Source organism: Lissotriton vulgaris, chromosome 4_1 (genome assembly GCF_964263255.1).
Source record: "Lissotriton vulgaris chromosome 4_1, aLisVul1.2, whole genome shotgun sequence".
NCBI classification, from domain to species: Eukaryota; Metazoa; Chordata; class Amphibia; order Caudata; family Salamandridae; genus Lissotriton; species Lissotriton vulgaris.
In genome coordinates this window covers 398,788,479-398,813,941 of record NC_141691.1, presented here as the reverse complement: position 1 = coordinate 398,813,941, position 25,463 = coordinate 398,788,479, and the positions used below count along the sequence as shown (strand labels likewise).

General features: G+C 46.6%; 1 protein-coding gene across 3 annotated transcripts in view; it reads left to right on the top strand.

The window, feature by feature from the left end:
* CHM (CHM Rab escort protein) overlaps positions 1 to 25,463 on the top strand; it is a 980,660-nt gene that overhangs the window by 118,161 nt on the left and 837,036 nt on the right. For all 3 annotated transcript variants that reach the window (XR_015295298.1, XM_086918782.1, XM_086918781.1), the window contains exon 2: positions 16,616 to 16,682. Coding sequence is in view for 2 of the 3 variants with exons in the window: in XM_086918782.1 (XP_086774908.1) it covers positions 16,616 to 16,682 (67 nt within the window). In the remaining variant the exon portion in view is untranslated. The remainder of the gene's footprint in view (positions 1 to 16,615; positions 16,683 to 25,463) is intronic.

The following is a 25,463-nucleotide window of genomic DNA, read 5'->3' as shown; positions in this document are numbered from 1 at the left end:
AAGCAGCCAGTAATGGCCCTCTGCACTGCCAACCCCCAGGGCTGGCTCCTGCTGTGTCCAGGGTTCCCACCCCCGGGACATAGCTGTTTGTTTTGACAGGAGCTGTGACCGCTTCTGCCAAGCCAAAGCAAACACAGCGGTTCCTGCGGGAGCCAGCTGTCGAAGTGTTCCTGCCCAGTGAATGCAGAAGTCTCATCTTTTTCCCTGCCAGCAGACATGCGAGCAGGGAAAGATATGAAACTATTGCTTTGCACACAGGGAGCTGCATTTCCAGCATCTCTTTATATGCAATAACAATGCTACCATTTTAGATGCCACCAGTGATGTCACTGCTCATCTCATGAGTGATTTAATATGTGAGGTCATAAGCAGTGCATAGAGGGTTCCCTAAATTATAGGTAGCTCAGGTAACTATAACTATTACATTTCTATGGTTTTATGTGTGTAAAATCTGACCATAACTATACAATCCCGGTAACCTTAGATTTTTTTGTGAATTTCTATGTTTAAAAAAATGATATTTACTAACTATAATGTCCTTGTAACCTTTGGATTTTTAAGTGAATTTCTATGATTTATTTAATGCTGTTTCCTAACTATAACTTCCTTGTAACTTTTTTTTTGTAAATTTAATTTTTTAAAATATAAATTGTACCACAATTTCAACTATAAATTGACCGACAATCTCAACTATAAGTTCAATTTAGCAATATACAATACATTTTATTAACACATTTATTCTTATTATACATTTTAAAAGTAACAATTAACAAATCAGTGTAAGGTAACTTATGTAGTTTTTCTATAAATGCAATACAAGTCTTTCTCTTTTTGTATTCATTTTATGGATTCGTAAATCAGCCGCAATGCCACCACAAATCCTCTGCGATTCCAGGAACACACCTAAAACTAAACTTCTTATTGGATAAAATGTGTCCACCTATCCACCTTGCAAATCACACCCTAATTCCGTTATTTGGGTTTCACAAACCTCTGGAAACAGACTGACAACTACTTCTCCATCCTGTTTTTTCCCTTGACTTCAAAAGTACAGAGTTTTAAAGTCAGGATATCTTCTGCTGAAGATTGAAGAGAGGGGAAGAGCAGGAAAAGAAGAAGAAGACTTATCACGACCAAGGAATTTCTCTTATGTTTAAAAATATTTCTCCATTCTTTCAGGGATAAAGAATGTTTGTTCCAAAAATTGTCCAATGTAATAATGCAGCAAAAAACTGTCAAGAGGTATGGATAAGAAGTATTTACATGGCACATCCTCTATGTAGAAAACCCTGTAAACCATATTTATAAGGACTCATTACAGGATGATGAGAGAGAGGGAAGCCAGTGCCTCATTATTAGCAACTGGGCCATCTGTGAGTCCCTCACCATGTGACTAGATGGTTTCCATCCCCACAAATGCCAGTTGTACTAAAACTCTCATCTGTTGCTCAGTTGGTGGATGCTGTCAGCAAGCAACATTGTAACAATTTTTTCACCTCACCCACTATTCCATCTTCCATTCGTCTTTAAACAAACGTAGATATCTTAAAATATATAATGCACTTAACTTTACATTGCATGCTATTAGATTGCATACTATAAGCTAGTGAGTAGCTACATAAGTTGTTATGTCAGTGTGTAACAAGCTGTGTACGTGTGGGTCTATAAATGGGTATATGATTAGGTATACAGGTGGGTGACTGGGTGTGTTGAAGGTTGAGTGGATATGTGAGTGTATCAGTGCCTCTGTGGGTCTGTCACTGGATGTGTAAGTAGCTGTATGGTGCCTGTGACTGGGTGTGTTGGTGACTGTATGGGTGTCTAAGTGGGTATGTAAGTTGCCTTGTAGATAGATAACTGGCTGTGTTAGTGAGTGTTTGGGTGTGTAACTCTGTGCAAGTGGTGCTATGTGAGTGTGTGAGTGGAAATGTTAGTGCCTCTATCGCTGTCTGAATGGGTGTGTGAGTGGCTGTATGTTTTGTAAATAGGTATGAGAGAGGCTGAATGGGTGGGTGACTGGTTGTATAACTGGGTGTGTGGGCAAGTGCATGTGTAACTGACTATCTAAGTGGGTGTATAGGTGTGTGAGTGGGTGTGACAGTGCATATGGTGTGTAAATGACTATAAGTGGGTGTATAGGTGAGTACATGGGTGTGAATGGTTTCATGGGTGTGTGACTGAGTGTCAGTCACTGTCTGGCTATATGAGTGGTAGGTTCATAAGTGCTTTTGTGAAAGTGTAACTGGGTGTGTAAGTGGCTGCAATACTGTGTGAGTGGGACAAGTTGCATACAATGACATTGCATACTATAAGCAACCACCACATCTAATTTCAAACACATCCATTCATACTGGCTTAAAAGAATAACTATATTTCAGTATAGCAATTCCTCTTCCTCCTTAGCTGCTCACTATATTTTTACCTTCCTTCTATTTTATCTTTTACTGTATTGTCTAGAACCTGCATTTTTTTCAGTTATATATATATATATATATATATATATATATATATATATATATATATATATTTACAAATAATAGGTTTTTTTAATATATGTTTTTATAGTACAACCTAATTAATATACCTGTAAATCTCTTTGCTGTTGTCCAACTTTTGTTTTAATATCTGTCAACATCTGTTTTCCACTGCAAATCTCAAGTCAGCAATACCGCAATCCTTCTTCTCTCTCAGTACATAAGTACCAATAACGGCTACGCTTCCCACTGTGCTCTGTCGTACTCCTGTACTTAGCAAATCTCATACTTCCTTTCATCTTTTATTTTTGTTATACCACTTCGAAATGGTCACTATTTTTAACCCTTTCCATGTTTACTGTAAATAAGCCCAATTTGTTACGTTTTTCGATGGTCCACTGCAGGACTCTCTGCTTCCCGCGTGTGCTCCACTGTGGATCTTCCGATCCAAATAAAAAGCCCTTAAAAGCATTAATAAACTGCTGTTAGTGCTTTTCATTTATATTTTATTTTGTAAAATATTGTCAATTACAAGACTCTCCCTACTGAGCATTTTTGTACACTAGTCTGCTTTTCAGTTTCACCCTGCAGTCTCTTTTGTTCCCTTCCCCACACTCTTAAAGCTCAGTTTCCATAATAAGCATGTTTCCAGTAGTCTCATAGTACCAGTGGGTCGAAAGTTCACAAGACATTCTCTAAACAGCTTATTAGCTTCACATTAACTATTTATGGTTTGCAAATGGCTCTTGTACATGGCTTACAACCATTTTCCCATTCACAAAGCACTTTGCAAGCTTTTGGTGAGTCGCTGTTCTTTTTTTATTTTTTACATCGGGCCCTTGATTTTTTAACTAATATTTTTCAGAATTCTTTCAATTTTTGTGTTAAAGTCACAAAGTGTGTTATCAAAGCAAATGAAAAGCAGATGCTAGCAGAACATGGATTAGATCATTGAAGTTAATCCAGTGTTGACTTTCGAAAATACCTCAGGTATTCAAGTGTTCTAGGAATGCTGTGCCTGTAACAAAAAAATAAAGTGCCCTACAGCTTCTGATGGCACTCTTGATTGGGCATGTAGTTCTTGATAAATAAAATTTGTTTGTGTCTGTGGTGTGCAGGTGATCATGGAGTATGCGTATTTTCTCCAGCACTTATTGGTTTCCCAGTTTTCTCCAGTTAGTTGCTTGTCATAACACTGAAACTGAGCAGCATTAATAAGTAGGAACATAAGAATAGAGAATTTGACAGCATGTAAGAGCCACTGTACCAATATCTATGTATACTTTTCGGTCAAAGGACTCTATCTATTACTATTAACCATATAGATATTAGAGTCACAGAGTCATTGGCTATCTCAAACTTATGGTAGTGGTTTAGTCTGATCTACACCATGCTGAATGTAAGAACTGCCCTTACTCTAACTGCTAATTTTTTCTAGAAATCAAATTATCCAATACCCCCGAGAATGAACCACAACTATCGAGGCAGTGTTAGAACTGACTGTCAGCCTTGGGGTTGTTTTTCCCATAAACATATTGCCTCCCCTCCTCGAAGTTTGCTGATCTTGTTTTTGTTGGCCTTAGGACTCTGCATGTTACCACTGTGAACTAGTGCTAAAGTGCTTCGGCTCACTCCCCTAAAACACAATTATATTGGCTTATACCCAATTGGCATATATATTTTTTTATAATTGTTTTTATTAACAATCATCAACATAAAACATACTGTACAAAGGTTTGGGCATGTGTGTATACACTGGAGACAAACAGTGATTACAAATATGATATTACTTTCCAGGGCCTCATCGTTCTCGATGCTACAGGGTGGGTTACATATATTACCCTGGTACGAATTCCAGGGATTCCAGATTTTAGACAATTTTTGGCAGCATCCTCGGACTATGTAGACTTTCTTTTACCTGTACATGCACCAATCAAGGTCTTTTTTCCAGCCTACAATTGTAGGTGCATGCACCGCTCCCGAAAGCTGTGCAATATTCCTTTTGGCTACCATTAGCCCAAGCGTAATCCATTGCGTTAGATGCATTTTTAGGTCTGTGGGCTCCCAGACCTAGGCACCTACGAGGCGGAGGTGGCAGATAGTGACTGTTAGTACTTTGTTGATTACATCATGTACCTTTCGCCAGTAGGATTGGATGTGCTCGCATTCCCAAATTATATTGATAAATGTACCTAACTGTGTGCATCCCCATCTGCAGGGCCCTCCCACCCCAGGTACTCCCATGTGTAGCAGTTGTGGTCCCGTGACATAGACTCTGTGGAGGATTTTGAGTTGTACCAATCTAAGGTGTGCTGGGATTGCAACTATTCTCGGCGAGGACACTGCTTCCTGCCACTCCTCATCGTCCAATTCAGTGCCATCCCTCACCCATTTTTCCCGCAGTGCGTGGAGGGGGGTTTTCATGTTGTTAATCAGTTTTTTATAAATTAGGGATATGTTTTTTTGGGGATAAATGACCGTAAAGTATCCGGTCTTCCAGTGGGGAGGCCTCAGGAGGGGAGGAACCCTTTGGGAGAAGCGATTGATGTGCATGATGGGCCTGTGTGTAGCGAAAATGTTCTGAATTCGCCAGTTCGTGTTGTTGTTGAAGTGTGGTAAAGGGCTTCACCTCTCCCTTATCCCAAAGGCCCTTGATATGCGAAATCCCAATAAGTTCCCATTTGTCAAATCCCTTTGATTTCCATAAGTCACTTAGCATTTGGGAATCCCACAGCGGTGTTGCTAGTGTGGGTTTCTGCCCCCACCCAAGTGATCTGTTGGCCGAATGCCAGACATCGGCCGAGTGTATAATAGGGCCCGTAAGTGGATATTTATCTGGCTTTGAATAGAGCACCCGATTGTAGATCCCCCAGGGAGGAGCCACCTATCCTTGTTATGTCCGGGGTCATCAGGTCGACCATATATGTCGTGATTAATAGCTGCAAGATGTGCTGCCCAACAATATTTCTTGGTCTGGTAGGCTGATGCCCCCATGATACCAGTTGAGTGTGAGTTTGTGTAGCGCGATGCGTGGTTTCCCATCCCACAATGATCTTGCTGAAGCCCTTCAATCTCTCTAAAGTACGAGTTTGGGACTGGATCGGACTAGTTTTGCAACACATCTAAAAACTGCCTAACATCGAGAGAGGAAGTGCTTTCCAGCTAGTTGTATCTCGCTTGAGCCTCTGCAGTGGTGGGACAAGATTACTGTTATAGCGGAGTGTCTGATCTATGAAGATGAATATTCCCAAATATTTAAAACCTTCTTTAGAAATACGTATTGGGCAATTTCGCGGTTTCAGGGGCGGATCTCCCCTGATGACATAAAGGAGGGATTTCTTCCAGTTGACACTGAACCCGGAGTATCTGTCAAATATAGCCAGGATGTCAAGGACCGCAATTAGGGATTTCTTGGGGGAGGCAAGGTACAGCAGTATGTCATCCGCACATAGGGAAATACAGTCTTCCCATTCAGGGGACCAGCGCAGTCCGCGGATAACTGGATCTCTTCGGATCCATGCCGCAAGAGGTTGCATGGCCAACGCAAATAGTAGGGGTGCGAGAGGGCACCCCTGGCGAGTTCCACGACTACGCTGAAATGTGTCCAATTTTTTGTTGTGGACTACAACTTCCAATTGGAATATTTAATTTACTTGTAAGTCCCTTATAGAGGGGTAAACCCTATACTCAGGGCCTGTAAAAAAAATTGTACCAGTGGGCCTGCACTACATATTGTGCCACTCACTCAAGCAGCACCTTAAAATGTGTCCAAGGTCTGCCATTGCAGCCTGAAGACAGTGTTAAACTGCCATGTTGACTTGTCAATAAAACCCCTTGCCAAGCTATAAAAACCACCTTTATTCTATATGTCACCCCTAAGGTAAGCCCTAGGTAGGCCATAGGGGAGGATACTGTGTAATCAAAAGGCTTTTTCATTCGAATCGCAAGGGACGCATGCAGTGCTAATCCAGAAGGAACAGGGAGGCCAAAGTAACTGAAAAAGATTGTTTTTAATGGATCAACGTACAAAGGAAGACAACCCCTAGAAACCATATGCCGCTAAAGTAACAGCATTTCATGCCTGGCCACTAATTGTTTTTTACCCTTAATATACCAAGATATCAAGGTACCCTTCTGGTGGCTCCTCTAGACACCCTGTATCTTTACTCCATTAAGAGAGGTTAATTTGAAAACCTAGTAAGGATCAGAATCCCATTATCCTCATTTGGGCCCTGATACACTAAAGAAAGAAATAGAAATCAATGAAGTCGTTTCCCTGACTAAAAGAATTTAGTTGAGAATTGTCCTGAAGAAGGTGTTGTAATCTCAGAAAACCGAAACACTGCGTCGACAACTATCTCAAACCTTTATCTCCAATTGTATTGGACATGTGAATATATAATTTGTTGTTTTTAAACTTTTTACTGTGTTTGGATTTATTCCAATTTTAAATGTATTTGTGCGACAACTGCATGAAATAAATTGTACTTAATATTTGTAAAGTGACTCATGGTTTTGTAATCAATGTTGTGAAGTTGTGACTTTTGATGATACTGTAATGTGTAGATTCACTGAAGTGACATTCAGCATATTTTTCCCTATGGTGTGGTTTCTATTAGAATGTGATCTATCTTCCCTACTGGTATAATTAGCCATACCGACATAGCTGTCTGTGTTTAGTTGGGACATATCCTGTTTTTTGGCTTATTTTCCCCTTGTCCCAGATTGGATACAATACGGGGACCTCCCTTCTTTTTTCAGTGCATAATCAAAAGGTTGGACATGTACTTTTAAGTTTTACATGTCCTGATAGTGAAAGATTCCTAAAGTCGTTTTACACTACTATCAGGCCTACTTCTCCCATAGGATAACATTTTGGATGTTTTATTACATTTAATAAGCTGTAATTTCCAATTGGGACATGGTAGCTATGCCATGTTTCATGTCTTAGACATTGTGGTGAACACTGCCAGGAAGAAGGACTGCTGTGCTGCTGGAAGGACTGCTGCTCTGCTAGAGTGCTCTTCTGAAGGGCTGCTACAGCTGGATTCCTGCCCTGATTATCCTGCTGGTCTGCCGGGGGACAAAGACTGGATCTTCACCTGTCCCAGGACCTCCAGAGTGACTCACTAGCACGATTTTGCTGGCCTGCTGTTCAGAGCCACAGGGAAACCCGTACCTGGATCCAGCCTGAGTTAGACCTGATCCTCTATGTGGTTCTCCCTAGTCCTGGACCATTGGAAGTGGTGCTAAAGGTGCCCAGATAGTCAAAATCAACAAAATTGGGAACTTAGAACATTTTTGGCTAAAAACTGCTCTGAGAAACCCGGAGGATGCTGTAACCAACCTTCTTGCCTATCCACCTGGGAATGACTTTGCGGCTTCTCCCGCTACATTCTTCTCCACAGCAGCAAGACCCTTTCAGCAGTCCTTCTCTGAAGGGGTGTCCGACCTCGCGGAACTGTCTTTGGCTACTGCCTCTACCTCGTCCTTCTGGAGATTTTCAACTTTCATCTCAGACTAAGTCTGAATGTAGAAAGCTTCACCACGGCTTCGTCCCAAGGCCATCCGTCAACAACGCTCCCTCCTCGAACGCCTCCTGCAGCCTTGCCCTGCTGAACTTTACCTTCTTAGAACATTTTTCCCAAGAATTTTTCCAAGTACGAAGGTAGGCGATTAACAGGCCCAATCCACTTCTTGTAATTTGAGCTGAGCTCCATCGCAATCGGCCATATTTTTAGACTTGTCCCAGTTTTACTAGACTAGATGTCCACGGTTGGCACTTTGATCATTTTGGCGCTAGTTTTTACAAACATTCATAAATCTGGTTCTACTGTTTCTTTTTGTCATGTTGGTGTCAAATTTCTTAAAATGTACTCTAGCTAAACTGTTTTGGGATTTTTCCTGTATTATGTCTGTATTATGTCTTCACTTTATTGCTGTTTGTGTACTGCATAAATACTTTACACATTGCCTCTAAGTTAAGCCTGACTGCTTTTTGTGTCAAGCTACCCAGGGCTAAGCACAGGTTAATTTAGTGACTTTTTGTGGTTCACCCTGCATGGGATTATGGCTGTTGCTTGACAAGGGCTCACACCCCAGTCGACAATGAATCCAATTTCCAACATTAGTATTAAGCAGTTTGGATCAGGCCTTGCTTTTTTGCAGTACCACATAGCGATTTGTGTTACACAAAAATCTCAGTTAAATAATTTGACATCAGCCTGACCTCTTTTTTTAATTTCTTCTTAGTTTTCCATTGGCTGTTTCCCCCCTTTTCAAAATGTAAGTACTCTTACCCCTCTTTTTTCACCATTTCAACTTTGATGACCTTAACAGGACTGAGCTGCTGAAACTCTTCAGAGTGGACTGAAAGCATACAGAAGGGCCACCATAGTGGACCTCCAGGTGGCCCTCAAAGCCTTTAAGGAGGTGCAGGGGCGTCTGTCTACCTCAGGAGAGGATACTGGTGAAGACAATGAGGAGGACTTGGACTTCAGTGAGGATGGGGAGCAGGACTAATAGAGGGACCCTGGCCTGAAGTGCCAACTCATCTGCCCACAGAGAGAAACCAGGATGTCCAAGATAGGACATAGAGCAGTGTGTTCTTCACTACAAACAATTCATACAGGAAGTATAATGTTGTTAGCATACAACACATTAATACACTGTAGACCCAATTTGGGTGTCCATCCAGTCCCCCCTGTATCGCCTCTATGCCGTCCATATTTTCTCCCATTTCTTAGGGCAACCTCGACTTTTATAGATAACCTTCTTTGCCCTCTGGCACCAGTCCAAGTCCCGCTCCCACTCTTCCGCCGTTGGCAATAGATCACTCCCCCATAACCTCGCTATATTTCTCTTGGCCACCATACTTGCCAGGGCCAGCCATGTCTTGTCCCATTTTGTCCAGGTAATGTCGCCCGTCACCCCCAGGACATGCCATCGGGCCTCCAGCGGGACCTCCGTCTCCATCACCTCCTCCCATTATACCTGTCAGTCTGGTCCAGTATGCTCAAATTTTGGTGCATTCCCATAGAATGTGGAAGAAAGTGCCCTCCTCCCCACATCCCCGTAAACAAAATTGTGAAGCTACATATCCAATCCTGTACTGTACCGTACGTGGGGTGCATGACCTATGAAGGATAAGTAGCTGAACCAGCCTAAATCTGGCGCGAATCGCCACCTCCCGGGGGCACTGCAGGGCCTCTTTCCAATCATCATCCTCCAGCAGCCCGATATCTGATTCCCACTTTTCTTGCAGGGGTCCAAGTGGGTCCGGGAGGTTGTTAATGAGCTTTTTGTAAGTAAGGGAGATAGCTTTATCTATCATGGGGTCTAGCAGTAGCCTATCTTCGAGCGGGGCGTATTCAGGCTACTGGTCCCCCTGGCTCATGTGTGCATGTATGGAGTGTCTGAGCTGCTGATAATACAAAAATTCTCAGGTCCCCATTTGAAATTCTGCCTGCAGGACCGCAAAGTCCACCTTAGCCCCCCTTTTCCACACATCCCCCAGCACATCAATACCGATTAGACTCCACTGAAGTAGATCCCGCGATTTCGCAACTTACGGGAGGAAATTGCCAGCCCCTAATGGCGTGTGTTCCGTGAGTTTCGCCTCCCAACCCAGTAGTTTAGTCGCCCGCTTCCACACCCCCACACCCACTACCACTGCCGTCTGTGGCGGCAAGGTCCGACCACGCCTACCCTTGGTGTAAAGAGCTGCTAAGTAGGTACCGCTACCTAGGACCATACGGTCCACCCTGTATGCAGGCTCCTCCTGTGGGGCAAAATTAGACAGCGTGCCCCATCAAGGAGAGCGGAAGGGTCTTCTAGTGTTCCACGTCACCGTGAAGCCGTTCTAGTTGCGCCAACACATTCAGACAAAGAAACTCTGTATCTGATGTTATGACCCAGATAGCGGAATATCTCTTGCCTGACCAGACCCCTGCAATCGTCAGTTAGCTGCGGCTGTGGCCCCGCCAAGACATGCCCCAGGGACTTAACCCAGTTGATGCGGTATCCGGAGTATTCCCCGAACGCGTGTAGAATAATCATCAGCCTCTGAATGGATGCAGCCGGTTGCTGTACATATAATAAGATGTCATCAGCATATAACGATATGCGTTCCTCTCAGCCTCCTCCTAAATTTATGCCCCACACCCCAGGGTCCGTCCGTATCCAGTGGGCCAGCGGTTCCAGCGCCAGGGCGAATTGGGTTGGGAAAAGGGGGCAGCCCTGCCTCATGCCTAGCCCCAGCTGGAATTCCCTCAACAGAGCACCATTGACTCGGACCCTCGCTAGCGGTTCTGTATACATCAGCTTCACCCACGATCGGAAATTGTCTCCGAATCCTAGTTTCTCCAAGACCGCGTAGATTTACTGCCACTCTATGCTGTCAAAAGTCATATGGGCGTCAAGGGACAACAAGGCCGCCGGTACCTCAGGACGCGCAGACACCGCCTGCATGACTCCAATCAGACGCCGCAGATTGAGCCGCGTGCTTCTGTGAGGCATGAAGCCTGACTGATCCGGGTGGATCAACGACTGGACAATCCCCCCAGTCTTGTGGCCAGGATCTTCCCAAGGACCTTCGTTTCGTAGTTAAGGAGGGATATGGGTCTATAGGAGCTGCACATCCCTTGCGGTTTGCCGGCCTTATGAATAACTACAATCGTCGCCGACCGTAGATCCCTCGGAAGCTGCCCAACTTGCTTTGCCTCGATGAACATGTGGAGTATGTGTGGTGCGGTTCTGCTCGATACACACCCAAACGCCCAGGAGGCGTGCCCTATGTTGCCTATCCTGTTCCTGCTCCTGGGTTTGCCCTTTTCGCCCTCTATAGCTTGTAGCTCCAATTCCAACTTTTCAATTTAGGCATATTTATCCTTACGCCGTCGTCCTACCTCCGCTTGTACAAAGTCCCTGGCCATGGTCTTATACACTTCCCAGACTTTCCCAGGAGAGCTAACTGAGCCCACATTCACTGCAAAATATTGATCTACCCTCTCCCGGAACTTCTCCTGAAACTCCTGATCTTTGAATAAAAAGGTGTTGAGCCGGGGAGGGGGGGGGGGGGGGGGGACATTCCAATCTCGCCTTGGACCCGTCAACTGCACCCCCGCCGGGGAATGGTCAGATATCCCTCTTGCTTTAGGATGCCCATCCCGGAAGAGGCCCATGTGTGAATAAATAATCAATCCGGGACCCCGAACCGTGAGCCGCAGATATATGTGTGTATTGCCTAGTTTGTGGATTCTGCGCCCCCCATAGATCTACCAGGCACATAGCCTGCACAAAATCCCGAAGGTGACTCAACCCCCCCTGACCAGTAGAGTCTGCAAATATCAAGGTCCTTCGCCATGACTTCATTCATATCTCCCCCGAGGATCAACGTCCCAGTAGGCATATCTAAGAGCAGTTTCCCAATATCGGGGAGAGTGGTGGTGTGCAGTTTCGGAGGGATGTAGAGGGAGCCCAGGTTAAGCGTCCGGCCCTCCCATTGTGCTGACAACGCCGCGTAGCGCCCCAAGGGATCTAACCACCGGCGCCCTATGATCAGCAGCAGGGAGTTCTTGATAAGTATCCCCACACCCCTGGAGCCCGTGGTAAAACGGCATGTGCGCGCAGGGTGTAACCAAATCTGTCAAGAACCTTACAATGGTTCCCTAACAGATGAGTCTCCTGTAAGAGGACAATATCTGGGGCATGTCTGTGAAGATATTGAAGCACCATAGTGCGCTTGATCTTGTTCTGCAGGCCATTTACATTCAAGGGATACTACATTAACGTGTTGCGTCTTTGGAGTTTGCATCGCAGTCATCTAACAAACCAATTGTGAGGGATGGCAACCTAGCCCCCCCGTCTCCCACCTCCCGCCTGCCCACTGATAGTGCTAATGGAGCCATAACATGTATACAATACAAGAGCAAACTTGCAAAACATAAACAGTAGCTCTTCACCCCCCAAGCCCCCACATCTTCCTCCCTCCCTGCTACGTCGGCCAACATGGCCAGACATCCCCCAACAAGCAGAGTGCCTGTAGCCCTTACAACGAAAAACCTAGGGATGAGTGCTACAACTAAATCTCCCGCCTGAGACTCTCACCCGACCCATCACCATAGTGCATTAGCCATCTCCCCATGTTCTGTGACAGGGGGCAATGTCCCAAGTACAGTATCCACACCCAGTGATAAGGACCATGACCTCCCCCCCCCCTCCAAAGTAATCGAGCAGTTCGATCCAATATGTACAAGTACTGTTATACCCCCCCTCCCACCCCCCCCCGGGGACCACCCTAAAAATCAATATCCTCCTTCCCATCAATGTCTGTGTGTCCATACACAGTAGCGCCGATATACATTACGTGCTCTCATGTGGCGGTCATCCCACCACGACAGACTCCGCCATTTCACCCCATGTCCGGCAAGGCCTACGGGCTCTGTTCCTGCCCTTCGATCGAGGGCTGCCCTGTCGTCGACGATTTCGCCCAATGGATCCCGCTCAGGAAGTCGGAGACTGGGGCACTTCTCCAGCTGCCCCCTTGCCTGGGGCCTCCCGTCGAGTGTCCGTGCTCCTCCAACCAAGCATGCACTTCTTCCGAGGATGTGAAAAAGGACTTTTATTCGCCAGGATCTTGACGCGCCGGGAAGAACATCATGTACTTGATTCCATGTTTGCGAAGCTCTTTCTTTACTCCGTCGAACGATCGATGCTCCTGCTAAACCTTGATTCAGAAAAGGGGGTGGTGATGAACAGAGTGTCTGAATTAAGCAGACCACTCTTACCCAGTCCAAAGATCAGGGCTTGATCCATCACCGTTTTTTAGCTCACTGCACCATCCCAGCTCAGAACTTGGCTATATGCAAATTAGTCTGACCCTGGCCCAGTGCATCATGGGAACAGGGCAGACCAAACTACCAAGCCAATTCATTTACTGGGAAGGAAACAAGCTACCGGGGACCGGTTTCTGGCATTTCAGCCGTCTTCGGCCCGGCTTGTTTGAATCCTGATGGTGCAATGAGCAAGGGACTCACATCTGAGTATACCCTTCCACGCTTATGGTGGACAAAAATGATTCAGAAAAGGGGGTGGTGATGAACAGAGTGTCTGAATTAAGCAGACCACTCTTACCCAGTCCAAAGATCAGGGCTTGATCCATCACCGTTTTTTAGCTCACTGCACCATCCCAGCTCAGAACTTGGCTATATGCAAATTAGTCTGACCCTGGCCCAGTGCATCATGGGAACAGGGCAGACCAAACTACCAAGCCAATTCTTTTACTGGGAAGGAAACAAGCTACCGGGGACCGGTTTCTGGCATTTCAGCCGTCTTCGGCCCGGCTTGCTTGAATCCTGATGGTGCAATGAGCAAGGGACTCACATCTGAGTATACCCTTCCACCCTTATGGTGGACAAAAATGATTCAGTGCACTGGGCCAGGGACAGACTGATTTGCATATAGCCAGGTTCTGAGCTGGGATGGGGCAGTGAGATAAATAACGGTGATGGATCAAGCCCTGATCTTTGGACTGGGTAAGAGTGGTCTGCTTAATTCAGACACTCTGTTCATCACCACCCCCTTGTCTGAATCGTTTTTGGCCACTATAGGTGTGGCAGGGTATACTCAGACATGAGTCCCTTTCTCACTGCTCCATCAGGATTCAAGCAAGCCGGGCCGAAGATGGCTGAAATGCCAGAAACCGGTCCCCGGTAGCTTGTCTCCTTTCTGGTGAAGAATTGGCTTGGTAGTTTAGTCTGCCCTGTTCCCATGATGCACTGGGCCAGGGACAGACTGATTTGCATATAGCCAGGTTCTGAGCTGGGATGGGGCAGTGAGATAAATAACGGTGATGGATCAAGCCCTGATCTTTGGACTGGGTAAGAGTGGTCTGCTTAATTCAGACACTCTGTTCATCACCACCCCCTTTCCTGCTAAACCTTGAGCGTAAAATCAGTAAAGAGTCTAATAGTGGCGTTGTCAATACGTAGGTCTCCATGTTGATGGGCAGCCTGCAAAATTGCGTCCCTCTCTCTATAGTTGAGGATCCGCGTGATGATTGTTCATGGTGGGGCTCCGGGACGCGGCGGCGGGACTGGCGCCCTATGCGCCCGTTCAATGCCGAAAAATTTTGACAGGCGTTTGGGCTGAAGGCGGTTCAATATTAGATGCTCCAGGAATAGGGACAAGCTTGGCCCCTCCATTTTCTCCGGCACTCCCACCACCCGTATATTATTCCTCCGGGCCCTCCCTTCCTGATCTTCCAGCCGGGTCGCCACCAGTTTCTGTTGGTGTGTGAGTTGCTGGACTTGCTGCTGCAGCTGCTTGGTGATGCTTTGAAGTTCTGCAATGTCCGTGGCATTTTGAGTGGCCTTTTCTGAGGTCCTTTTTAAGTCCACTTGTTGGAGCGTCAGTTCTACGGACATTTTATCAATCTTCGACTCCAGCATGGTACCTAAAGTCTGTATGGCTTGAATTATGGAGGACAATGAAGGTTCTCTGGGCTCAGCCGGGTTCCCGGGATGGGTCTCCGTTCCCCCACCCGGCGCAGCAGTGTAATTGTCCATGGTGTTGGTCTGCGTCATCGTGGACCTCTTGGGCTTAATTGCTGCGCTTGGTACTGTCCACTGGAGCACAAAGGACGCTACCCGCCACCTATTCACGCACCGGAGTATCCCACCGCCACACGGCACTCGTCTCCCAGCGCCAGCATCGCTCTCTCCTGAGAACACCCGTGAGAAGAAATGCTGAACCCTCGGCTGGGCCTCCCAGTATCACTGCACTCCCACCGCGATCGCCACTGCACAGTCCACGAGTCCTCCAGCACTCTTGCCTCTCAACTTCTCTGCCAGGGATTTGCTAGGGCCGCCCCCCACTAGGATAGCAAGTCCTTCACGGGGACCTACCGCCTATCCAATTGGCCGATATCCGGGCATCCTTCCAGGGGCCTCACGCCACTCCTCTCCAGTCAGGGCACCGCACCTCCACCACCGCTCCAAGTTTCTCCGGGGTTCAATCGCCTGACTCTGAGCTCGCGCCGGTGGCCTCACAACCGCTGTCGCCATGGCCTGTCTGGGGTCCTCACCCCCGTTGCTCGCTGTCCCACGTGCTCCCCGGTAGGGAGTCTAGGCGCTCACCACCAATCCAAACTGTGGGCTCTCAGGAGTCGCCTCCGCTCCGTCCAGCCTACACTTGTCCCCACTCCACGGGATCTCGCCCCTGCGCCGCCATCCGATGAGGGCTGCCACTCCCCGTGGACGCTCACTGGGGGGACGGGAGAAACGATCGCACGGCCCGACCACAGGGGGGAGCCCCCCGCAGCCCACTCAGGCCTCGCCACTGCTCGGGGCTCGCCGCCACCGTGGGTGCACTACTGCCGGCCCGCCAATCACGCGAGGCTGGTGCTGCAGTCATGGCCTTCCGCTTCCCAGGACCCAGCAGGCCCTCATGCGCCTGCCGCCGTCACTTTGCTCTCAGACGTCATAGAGGAGAGAAAAGCACACCTCTCGGTACCGGAGCTTGGCGGCTTGCAGATGTTGGCGTTCAATTTGGTGAAGTCGCAGGATAATTGCCGGATTTATGGGGTCTTCAAAGATGCCTCAGGAGCGCTGCAGTATTATGGGACCATCTTGATTGCCGCCAAGCCGAGCCCCCTATCTCTTTAATTCTTAAGCTATTTGTCTGTGGCTCCCTTTCTTTTCTCTTAAAACAGTTTTTAACTCATTGTTTTTAAATGTTCTTGGAGGGGAAGGTGTTCTTTTTTCATCAAAGTGCATTTCTGTTTTTTTTTCTGCTAAATCAGGTTTAATTTATTTGGTATATTCGCAGTAGATTTCTGTTATTTTGTGTTTTGTGAATGTATGTCCTACAATCTTTAAAATACCCTTGCACCTGCCCTTTCTCTCAAAAGTGCTCTACAGTGATTTAGATATGCCTTTATTTATGTACTATTTTTATTTGTGCCTTTAAATTCGTTGATTGTCGAAGTAAATGCTACCTTTAATGTAGAACAATCAAATAGGATTGAAAGCTTTTGGGTTTACTTGGTACTGTTTTGTCCATGATGACTTCAATTTATTGAGTCAACATATTACTTTCAATAAATTAACTCAAGGGTCAAACTATTTTCTCATCTTTCCCAGGGTTACCTGAGTCGATTATTGCGGCTGCATGTTCAAGAACTGGGAAGAGTGTTTTGCATCTTGACTCGTAAGTAGTATATTAATTTTCCTTTCTTTTATACGTGTTTTCAGGAAAGTATATTCATTACAAACTTGCGGTCCAGTTAAGTACCTAGTCGTATTTAAGTACGATTGCATCCCGCCTGGTTTCGAATTTGATGTTGATGTTGTTTCCTGATGATTTAAACGTTTGCCAATTACAGTATATACTATATATTTTATTTAACAGTTTGTGCTTAGAAATAGCTTCTCTTTTTACATTGTTCCCTTCTTTTAGAATGGAATCCAATGTGTTCTGGCAAGTTGTTTTTTTTATGTATTTGTTTAAAAAAAATATGTATCCTTTGTGCAAGAATTAGCATATCTCAGTACACTGCAATAGTCCTATGCAGGGGCGGATTGGCAATGCGGGCATTAGGGCATCGGCCGAATGGCCGGTATCTCCGTGCCCTCTGTGGGCCGTTTTTTTTTCTCCCCTTTCTCAGCCGCACAGTGAAGCTGCATTCATTTCTCTGTCTCTGTCTCCGTGATCTCTGTGGACTAGGAAAGGGGAGAAAAAAAACGTCCCACAGAGGGCACGGAGACAGAGACAGAGAAATGAATGCAGCTTCACTGTGCAGTAATTATCCGCTGTGGCCTCTCCTTCACCTCCTGCCCAGCAAAGAAATCAGGCTGAGGGTGGCTTGGGAGGGGGTGATTGTTTGCAAAAATCGGCCTCCCTTGGGGCCAGGTGTTGCTCAGGCCTTTGAGCCATTTTCACCTCAGCCCCCCTGGGGCCCAAGCAGCACATAAACAGTGTTAGGTTTTTTTTTGTTTGTTTTTAATTTAATGCAATTTTATATAGCGCGAACTTTACCAGAAGGTGTCAGAGAGCTTTACATAAGAATCAGTTGCGAAACATAAGGACTTAGGATTACATGCGTTACATAAAAGATACAAGCAGAAAAAAATTGCAAATGTACAAGATGTAAAGTCACACAAGGAAGAGATACAAACAGAAAGAAAAATTGCAAATGTACAAGGAGTAAAGTCACTCAAGGAAGAGAAACAAATGGATATACTCTAAGAGTCACATAGGAATGGTAGAGAGTACAAAGGTCTACTGCATATACTAGTGATTAGAGTTATCTCTAAATACCTAAGGAAGGGATACGAATGGATATACTCTAAGAGTCACATAGGAATGGTAGATAGTACAAAGGTCTACTTCATATAGTAGTGATTAGAGTTCTCTATATACATATATATATACACACATAGTAGATTTTCTCAGGCAGAGTTCCATTAAGTGGGGTTGGAGGGGGGATGCAGTCACAGCACCAAGGGAGGGTGGGAGGGATACAAGGGTATGGAGAAAAGGCAAAACAGAAAAGGGAAGAAACATTTGAGGATCGTCAAGGGGGAAACTAGGGAGAAGGGTACAAGACGAGGGAATGGACAAGATGGCGGGTCGGGGTCCACAGAAAAACGGCCGAGGGAATAGTGGGCGAGGAAGAATGGGTCTCGCTTTGGGGGCCAGGTGATCTTTGCAACTTGCACCATCTTCACCTCAGCCTCCCCCTGCTAAGATGGATGACCCAGCAGCTGTGTTTTGTGCTCCCCTGCCAGGACATTGCCCTGAGGCCTGGAGGGCTGATTAATTTACTAATTGTAGGGGCCTCACTGCTGTTCATGTGCTCCTGAGCTGAAGGTCTGGGAAGGCTGAGTAGGTTAGTAATAGCAGGGGCTTCGCTGCTTATTAGGTGCTCCTTCCCTGAAGGGCTCGAATCATTTTGTGACAGAAAGGGGCCTTGCTGCTTTTTTAGTTGCTCAGCATAGGCCATTGTCACCTTTCCCCCGTGTCTCCTGTGCAAGAACAGTATCATCTCACTTTAATTCATTCCTGTGCCAAACATCTTAAGGATTTTGGGGGCCCTGGGCCAAACATATTTTTGGGCCCCTATTCGGAACAGATTTGAATTTATAATCCAATTTCTGATCTTTTATGCCCTCTTTCAGCTGGTCACTGGACAGTGCACTACCATGCTTGTCCAAATTCCTAATGTATTTACATCTAATATTCAAGGACATTGACGTGTGTAACCAAATGGTGTTTCATGAAAGGGCACGCCCCTTGAATGTGGGCCAGGCCCCTTAATTGTGGGCCACGCCCCTTGAATGTGGGCCACTTTTTTCGTCAGTGCCCGGGCCAAATTGTGATCCCAATCCGACCCTGGTCATATGCCCGAACATTGCATTTATAAGTCAGATGAGGACAAACAACACATACATAATTCCCTTAATACAGAACTCCCTCTTCCTCCTCGCTCAGAGCAACAACACCAGGCTACTATTAACTTCTGGGTAAGGCCATCGAGTGCATATTGTTGCAACCTGAGAAGTGAGCATCATATATTTGTCAATCACGTTTTTATTTGAGGGCCTAGGAGCACATCATAAGATGTTATACCAGTATACACATTTACCAACGTAACGTACAGCACATCATATTATCACAACATATTATCTGTGCCATAACATTGTATTATAAATACGTTTCTCTCCCGACATTGAATCTATTGTGGTAAATCATCCGATTTGGCCTTAGCCCAAACAAATCTCCCAGTTTGCCACCAATCCGAACCCAGCAACTCGCCCCTTTATCAGACGTAAAGTTTTCAGTTCTGCCATTGTCCATCTATGTAAATTTTTCAGACAAAGTGAGCACTTTGGTGCAACGCTTCCCTTCCATCCAATTGCTATTTTTCTCATGACCAGTTAGACAGATCTATAAAACAGCATAAACTCTTGGTTCTCGTCATAACTCTCAGCAAGCACGCTAAAGGATTAAGAGGTATCCCCTTCCCCCAATCTCCCCATTTTCATGCACTATCTTGGACCAGTATGGCTGAATTCGCGCACAGTCCTACAACATGTGAAAGAAATCATCCTGTGGATGTTGACACCTGGACCAAAGGTCTCATGATCCTGGGAAAAGTTTTGTCACCTTTTTTGGTGAAATATAAGTCTAATGAATGTAGATAATTTGTGCGAACTTGAATCTCTGATCCATAGTTACAATCTTTGAGTAGTCTAGGACTTCTATCCGTTCAACCTCTGGTATCTGTGTCCCAAGAATAAGCTCACAGCATGTTTTCACAGAGGAAATATCACTATAAAAGCTTGTTGCAATAGCCGCGTGCAGAATAGTGATGGCGTGCCCACATGGTTCCAACATGAATATATTGGTGAGTACATTTGATGTTTCTAGTTCCGTGTTCTCCTTCCACCAAGTGTTTCTAGCTGCCCTAGACAATACACAAAACGGATGAATGGAATGCTTTAATTAATCTCAGCCACTGGTAATCTCTTGCGGCTCATCCGAATCCATTGTTATTTTGTACACCATGCCACCTGAGTTGGGATCTAGCTGATAGCCCATAACTAGGGTCATACCTGTCCTCGGTTGAATGATAGCATAATCTAGGGAAACGTTTGAAACATATAGAAATTAATTCACTTCTGTTTTACCCGTGATTTGATAAAGAACCTTTTCCAAAACAACACCATCCAACACAGGATACACAGTAAGATTCACAGCATGATAATCCCTATGTGCTCTGTGAGAAGACTGTGAAAGCAATTCTTGAACCACTGAAAATGATACTCCCTTCTCAGGAAAATAGTTCCCATATGCAAAAAACAAAAGTAAAATTAGCAATATAATCCACTGCAAAAAAAAGACATCAATGGTAATCCAGATTCAGGACCTTAGTTGAAGAAGAGATTTGTCCCAAAACGAACAGAAAGCAAGAAACCATCTGTTTATTTACTGGAGTAGGAATTCTCTCTTAAAATTGACATCTGAATCATTCTCATATAGTACAGTTTCTTATATCGAAATCACTGCATGTGATGTCTGCTCTTTCGAAGGCTTATTGTAAACCCCAGTAGTACTTGAAATTGTTGAAATCCCAGTATTCAGTTCATCTATTAAAGCTGGTCCTTCGTGTAGAGCTGAAGAACAGTAGGCTTGGCAGTCCCTGGAATGGGACATAGCACTTAACAGCTTTTACTCTTCTTAGGATAGTTCCTAGAGAGTAGGAGAGGATGTGCTGATCTACTCCAGAGGCACCTTGGTGTCAGAGGAGGTCTGCTTCACAGAATTGACTACATATTACTTTTTTTATGTGATCGACTGACACCTTCCTGTGTTTTCTTGAACCAGGTAATTGTGGCGAGATTACTGTTTTAAGTGTCTCCTACCCCAAGAAATGGTATATGCGGCCTGTAAGATGGCCAGAAAACCTGTTGATCACAGAAAATCTCTTGCACTAGCACTCCCACTTTGGAGAGCCACCCATCCTATCCTCATCAGTGGCAGAGTTAGTGCTTCACATTAGCTAATTTAGTTGTGGCTTCTTTAACGTTCTGTAACAGAGTCAAGAGAAGCAAAGGAACATGTCTTGTAGACTCTGCCACCTTTCCAGGTACATCAAGATTAGGCACATACCTTTGTACTTTGATGAGCATTTCATACTAGGTGTGACCACCTGACATTCCTCAGGGCAAGTTTTGTATCTGAAAGAAATAGGTTACTGTTAGATTCCTTACCTTAGAATATCCGCAGGTGTCAGACTGGATCCGGAAAGATTTAGTCAGCAGTACCCTTGCGTGTCCGTAGGCGTCGTCTGCGGCTCCGCGTCCGTTGACGGCGTCGGAGCACTTAGACGCCGCCCTTCGCGCGCTGAAGTGCCGGTAGGGATTCCTGGGTTCAAGCCGTGCGATGCCTGTCACCGCCTGATGTCTGTGACTGACCCTCACCACTGGTGTTACTACTGCCTCAGGGCGACCACGACTACAAGTCGTGCCCTGACTGCTGGGCCCTGACCTCGAAGGCTAGGCGGGATCAGTCCCGCAAGCTCCTCGAGATCCGGCAGTCGGCTCCATGCTGCTCGATGTCCCGGTTGAGGAGGAAGCCGAGTGAACGGTGGCGGAGCCGCAGCCATCAACGAGCAATTACCACTCGTCGGGCTTGAAGTCCTCCGGTAAGTTGAGGAAGAAGAAGTCGAAGACTTCTTCGACTTCGCACGAACCCTCAGACGGTCGCACAACGCGGCTGAGGGTTCGGGTGACAGCAATCGCGTGGCTTCATCGGTGCCGCGGATGTCGCTTCCGGTCCCATACACTCCGGGCCATGGACTGCATGCGAGGAGATACGTGACTTCCTCGTGGCCATAAGGACTCACTTCCCTCCATCGAGGCCTGCCGGCACGCTTTCAGGCCCCGCAGACCTGACTTCGGGCCCTAGCGCCATCAGGGGCTTCGGCCCCGGCGTCGTTGTCGACTTCGGTCCCGCCGCCGCAGGGCCCCGTGGGATCCAGGCTTGGATCCCGGTCGATGCCGGTTGACCTTACGACTCCTCCGCCGGCGCCGACCCCATTGGTGTCACTCTTCACCGTCTTCGGACGATGCCACACCCGGTTTCAGTCTGGGTCCGTCGTCGGAGCGGCACCACTCTGCGCCGTCTCCGGCGTTGGTGGGTGAGCAATTCACCTATGACCCGGCTCCGTTGTTTTTGCCTATTTTTCAGGACACAGAAGGGGAGGACTGGGAGGGGTCTGAGGAACCTCTGGCACGACAGTGCCAGTTAAGTCAGGACTGGGCAGATGAGCTGGGGAAGGCCAGTGGTCTGGATATATCGCCTGACACTGGATTCATCTCTCCTCCCTCCGTGGCTACGGAGGAGGGTGCTACATATGGTGTGATGTTTCACAGGGCAGCCAAGGCCTTGGCTCTTGAGCTCCCTGCTGCGGCCGTGAGGACTAATCTCCTCACCGAGGTGCTTCAGCCACCAGTAAGCTCTTCGGAGCCTATGCTGCTGTTTAATGAAGCCCTCACGTACATTCTGATGGGCACCTGGTCCAAGCCCTCCACAGTGCCCCCTGTGAATCGGAACGTGCCCCGACGCCACCGCCCGGCTTCGGGCGATTCCTACTGTAGGAGAGTAGGGTCTGCTTCCTATGGTTACCCCCACTTTTTGCTGTGATTCTCTGGTTTTTCGACTTTAGTGTGGCTGTGGACCTGCTAATCAGGTCCACATCCCAGCTGTTCTCTCTCTAAGTTGATACCATGTACTTTAGGTACATACCAGATTGGTTACTCGGTCACCCTTGTGAGCCCCTGTATAGTATACCATAGGTACCCAGGGCATAGGTTAACCCTAGGCCAACCAGGGGCTGCAGTATGTATTGTGCCACCCCTGGTTTACCTTCAAAACTGACACCACAGGTCTGTTCACACAGCCTAGGTACGGTGATTTAATCAACCCTTACTTAGATATAGTATACCTAGATCTATATATACATATAGACACATATACGCCTATAAGTCACTACTATGGCAGGCCTTAACAACCCTGGAGGCAGAGTGCTTGGTTGTATGTGAGAGGGTGCCCTAGCATGAGCTGAGCCCCTCTGCAGCTTTCGGAACCATCTCCTTATAGCTGTTTTATGATATAGCCATACCATATACTCTTAAGTGCATTATAATCCTCGTGGTTAATGCTAACTTTGGTTTGGCTTTATCAAAACATGTCGTGTAAGGTGTCAAACACTTTGGAATACTACCCTCCGCCAGTTCTGGCGGCGGGGTAGCATTCCACCGTTCTAGAGGGAGAAGACATGTAATTACTGGTTTGCCCGTTTAAAGTTAAACAGAGCCTCAGCATCACAAAATGGATGCTGCTGCCACAGACACGAGTCTGCCCTCCTGCTGCCGGACAAAACTCCAGCAGGGGACACTTGGACAATAGGTTTCCTGCCCAGGGAGGTGCTGGCTCCCCAGACAGGCTCTTTGTTTATTGGGGCAGGGAGGGCTGCATTCAGTGAATACTTTCCAGACACTGCCTGGGGCACACTAGGTGCTCCATGCATTTCCCAGTTCAAACCGGTTTCTGGGGCACTCAGCCCCAGCTCTGGCGCGAAACTGGACAAAGGGGAAGGGGTGTACCCACCCCCACCCCAGGTCCACCCATAGGAGGGACCTTAAAGTTAGGCCAACCCCTAAACTTAGTATAAGTATAGGATCCCAGTCCCTAGGAATGCAGTCCTCCCGTTTTTGTTTAGCTCATTTTAGCTAATTTCCCTCTCTTCGAATTCTGTCCTAAATAAATAAATGTAATATCTTTGCTACCTCTATAGTTTCTCAGGCCGGCTGCCATAAGCGCGGAGGTACTCCTCCGGGAGTCTATTCATAGCGCTATAAAAACCAGCAAATAAATAAATAAATAAATAGGACTTTAGATTATCCTGGACGAAAACTCTGAAACATATATCCTGGACCTTCGACGTTCCATTTCGACTGGAAGACGGAAGACATCTCCCTTGTGGTCAAGGAGTGACCACCCTGTTCAGACAGGCACCAACAGCATCTTTGCCGGTCTGCATTTTCGAGGCTCTAGAAGAATCTGCTACACAGGACACGGACTTCCAGACATCTCTTACCCGACCTTCGCTCACAGGAAAGCTGAGACCTGTGGCGGACACGAGAGACATGGGACCGGAACTCCTGGACATCCTGCATATTGGTACCTGCATCGACTTCCAGAGGTATCCCGAAGTTGTGCATTGGGGTGCTTGAAGCCCCAGACCTTAGCACCTTTTGCACCGAAGCTCAGAGCTCCACACTCCACGAGTGGCCCGTGGACTCGCTTTGTGTATTTCCTCTCAATGCGTCTTTGCAGTTCCTAGGCCGTTGGCTCGTGAGCCCCCAAGAAGACAATCCTTTACTTTAACTTGCTTTCCTAGTTGCTCTAGGCTTGCACCACCTTCCCTGCAAAGGAGAAGTTCCACAGACCTTGCTGGTCTGCACCGAAGCCCATCTCGACATCCTGCATGGGTTGCTTTTGCCAAGGCTTGTTGGGTCCAATCCGGATACCGACACCGCAGTCTCAACTAGATCCTTTGTGGGACAGCTCAAACCCCGCTCTTAGTCGTCGTCAACGCCTCCTGGTCCTCATGGCTGAAGAGACAAACTTCACCTTTTCACCTGAAATCACCCGACATCTGGTGGCATCTTCCTATAGCCGCCCTGGTCACTGGCAAGTGGACCTGATCCTGTCCCTTCTGCTTTCAGGTTTTACAGATCTTCGATCCACCCGGACACTTTTCCTCTGGTCGCCTGCAGCACTTACATTGAAATAGACGACGAAACCCGACACCAAAAGAGATCTATGCACCCGGCTTCAGTGGGTGAGGTAACACGAGTACTCTGGTAGTCTTGAAAGTATTGGCCCTCCTAGTGTCTAAGTCTAAAAAGGTTCCATAGTAGTTCATTTAGAAGTGTCCTTAAATTGTAACTTTGTAACTTGTTTGTTTCCCATAGAAAGTCAATGGTAACCCGTGGCTGTGTTTAGACACTGCATGCGTCTCCCGTGGGCCTCCTATATCCTCACCTTTGGTTATTTAGAGTAGCCCCAGCGATTCCACAGTCCCCAGGCCTGCTTTCTAATTCTCACGTTGTTCTTATACCACTATTTTAGTATATGGTTTGTGAGGCCCCTAGGGCAAAACGTATACTGTGCAACTATTGTATGCTAATTAAGTAATTAAGTAACTTGGATTGTACTTTTACCTCTGACCTCATAAAGAGTGCAGAGGGGTTGTGTTGAGATTAAATACATATATATTTTATATATACCTTGTGTGGTGTGCTTTCATTTGGTACTCAAAGGATTATAATTGGTAAAACAACTGGCTTAATTTGCTCTTTGAAGTCTTAGCCAGAAGACTCCCGCCACTGCTACCCCTAGGATAGCTTTCTATAAGGT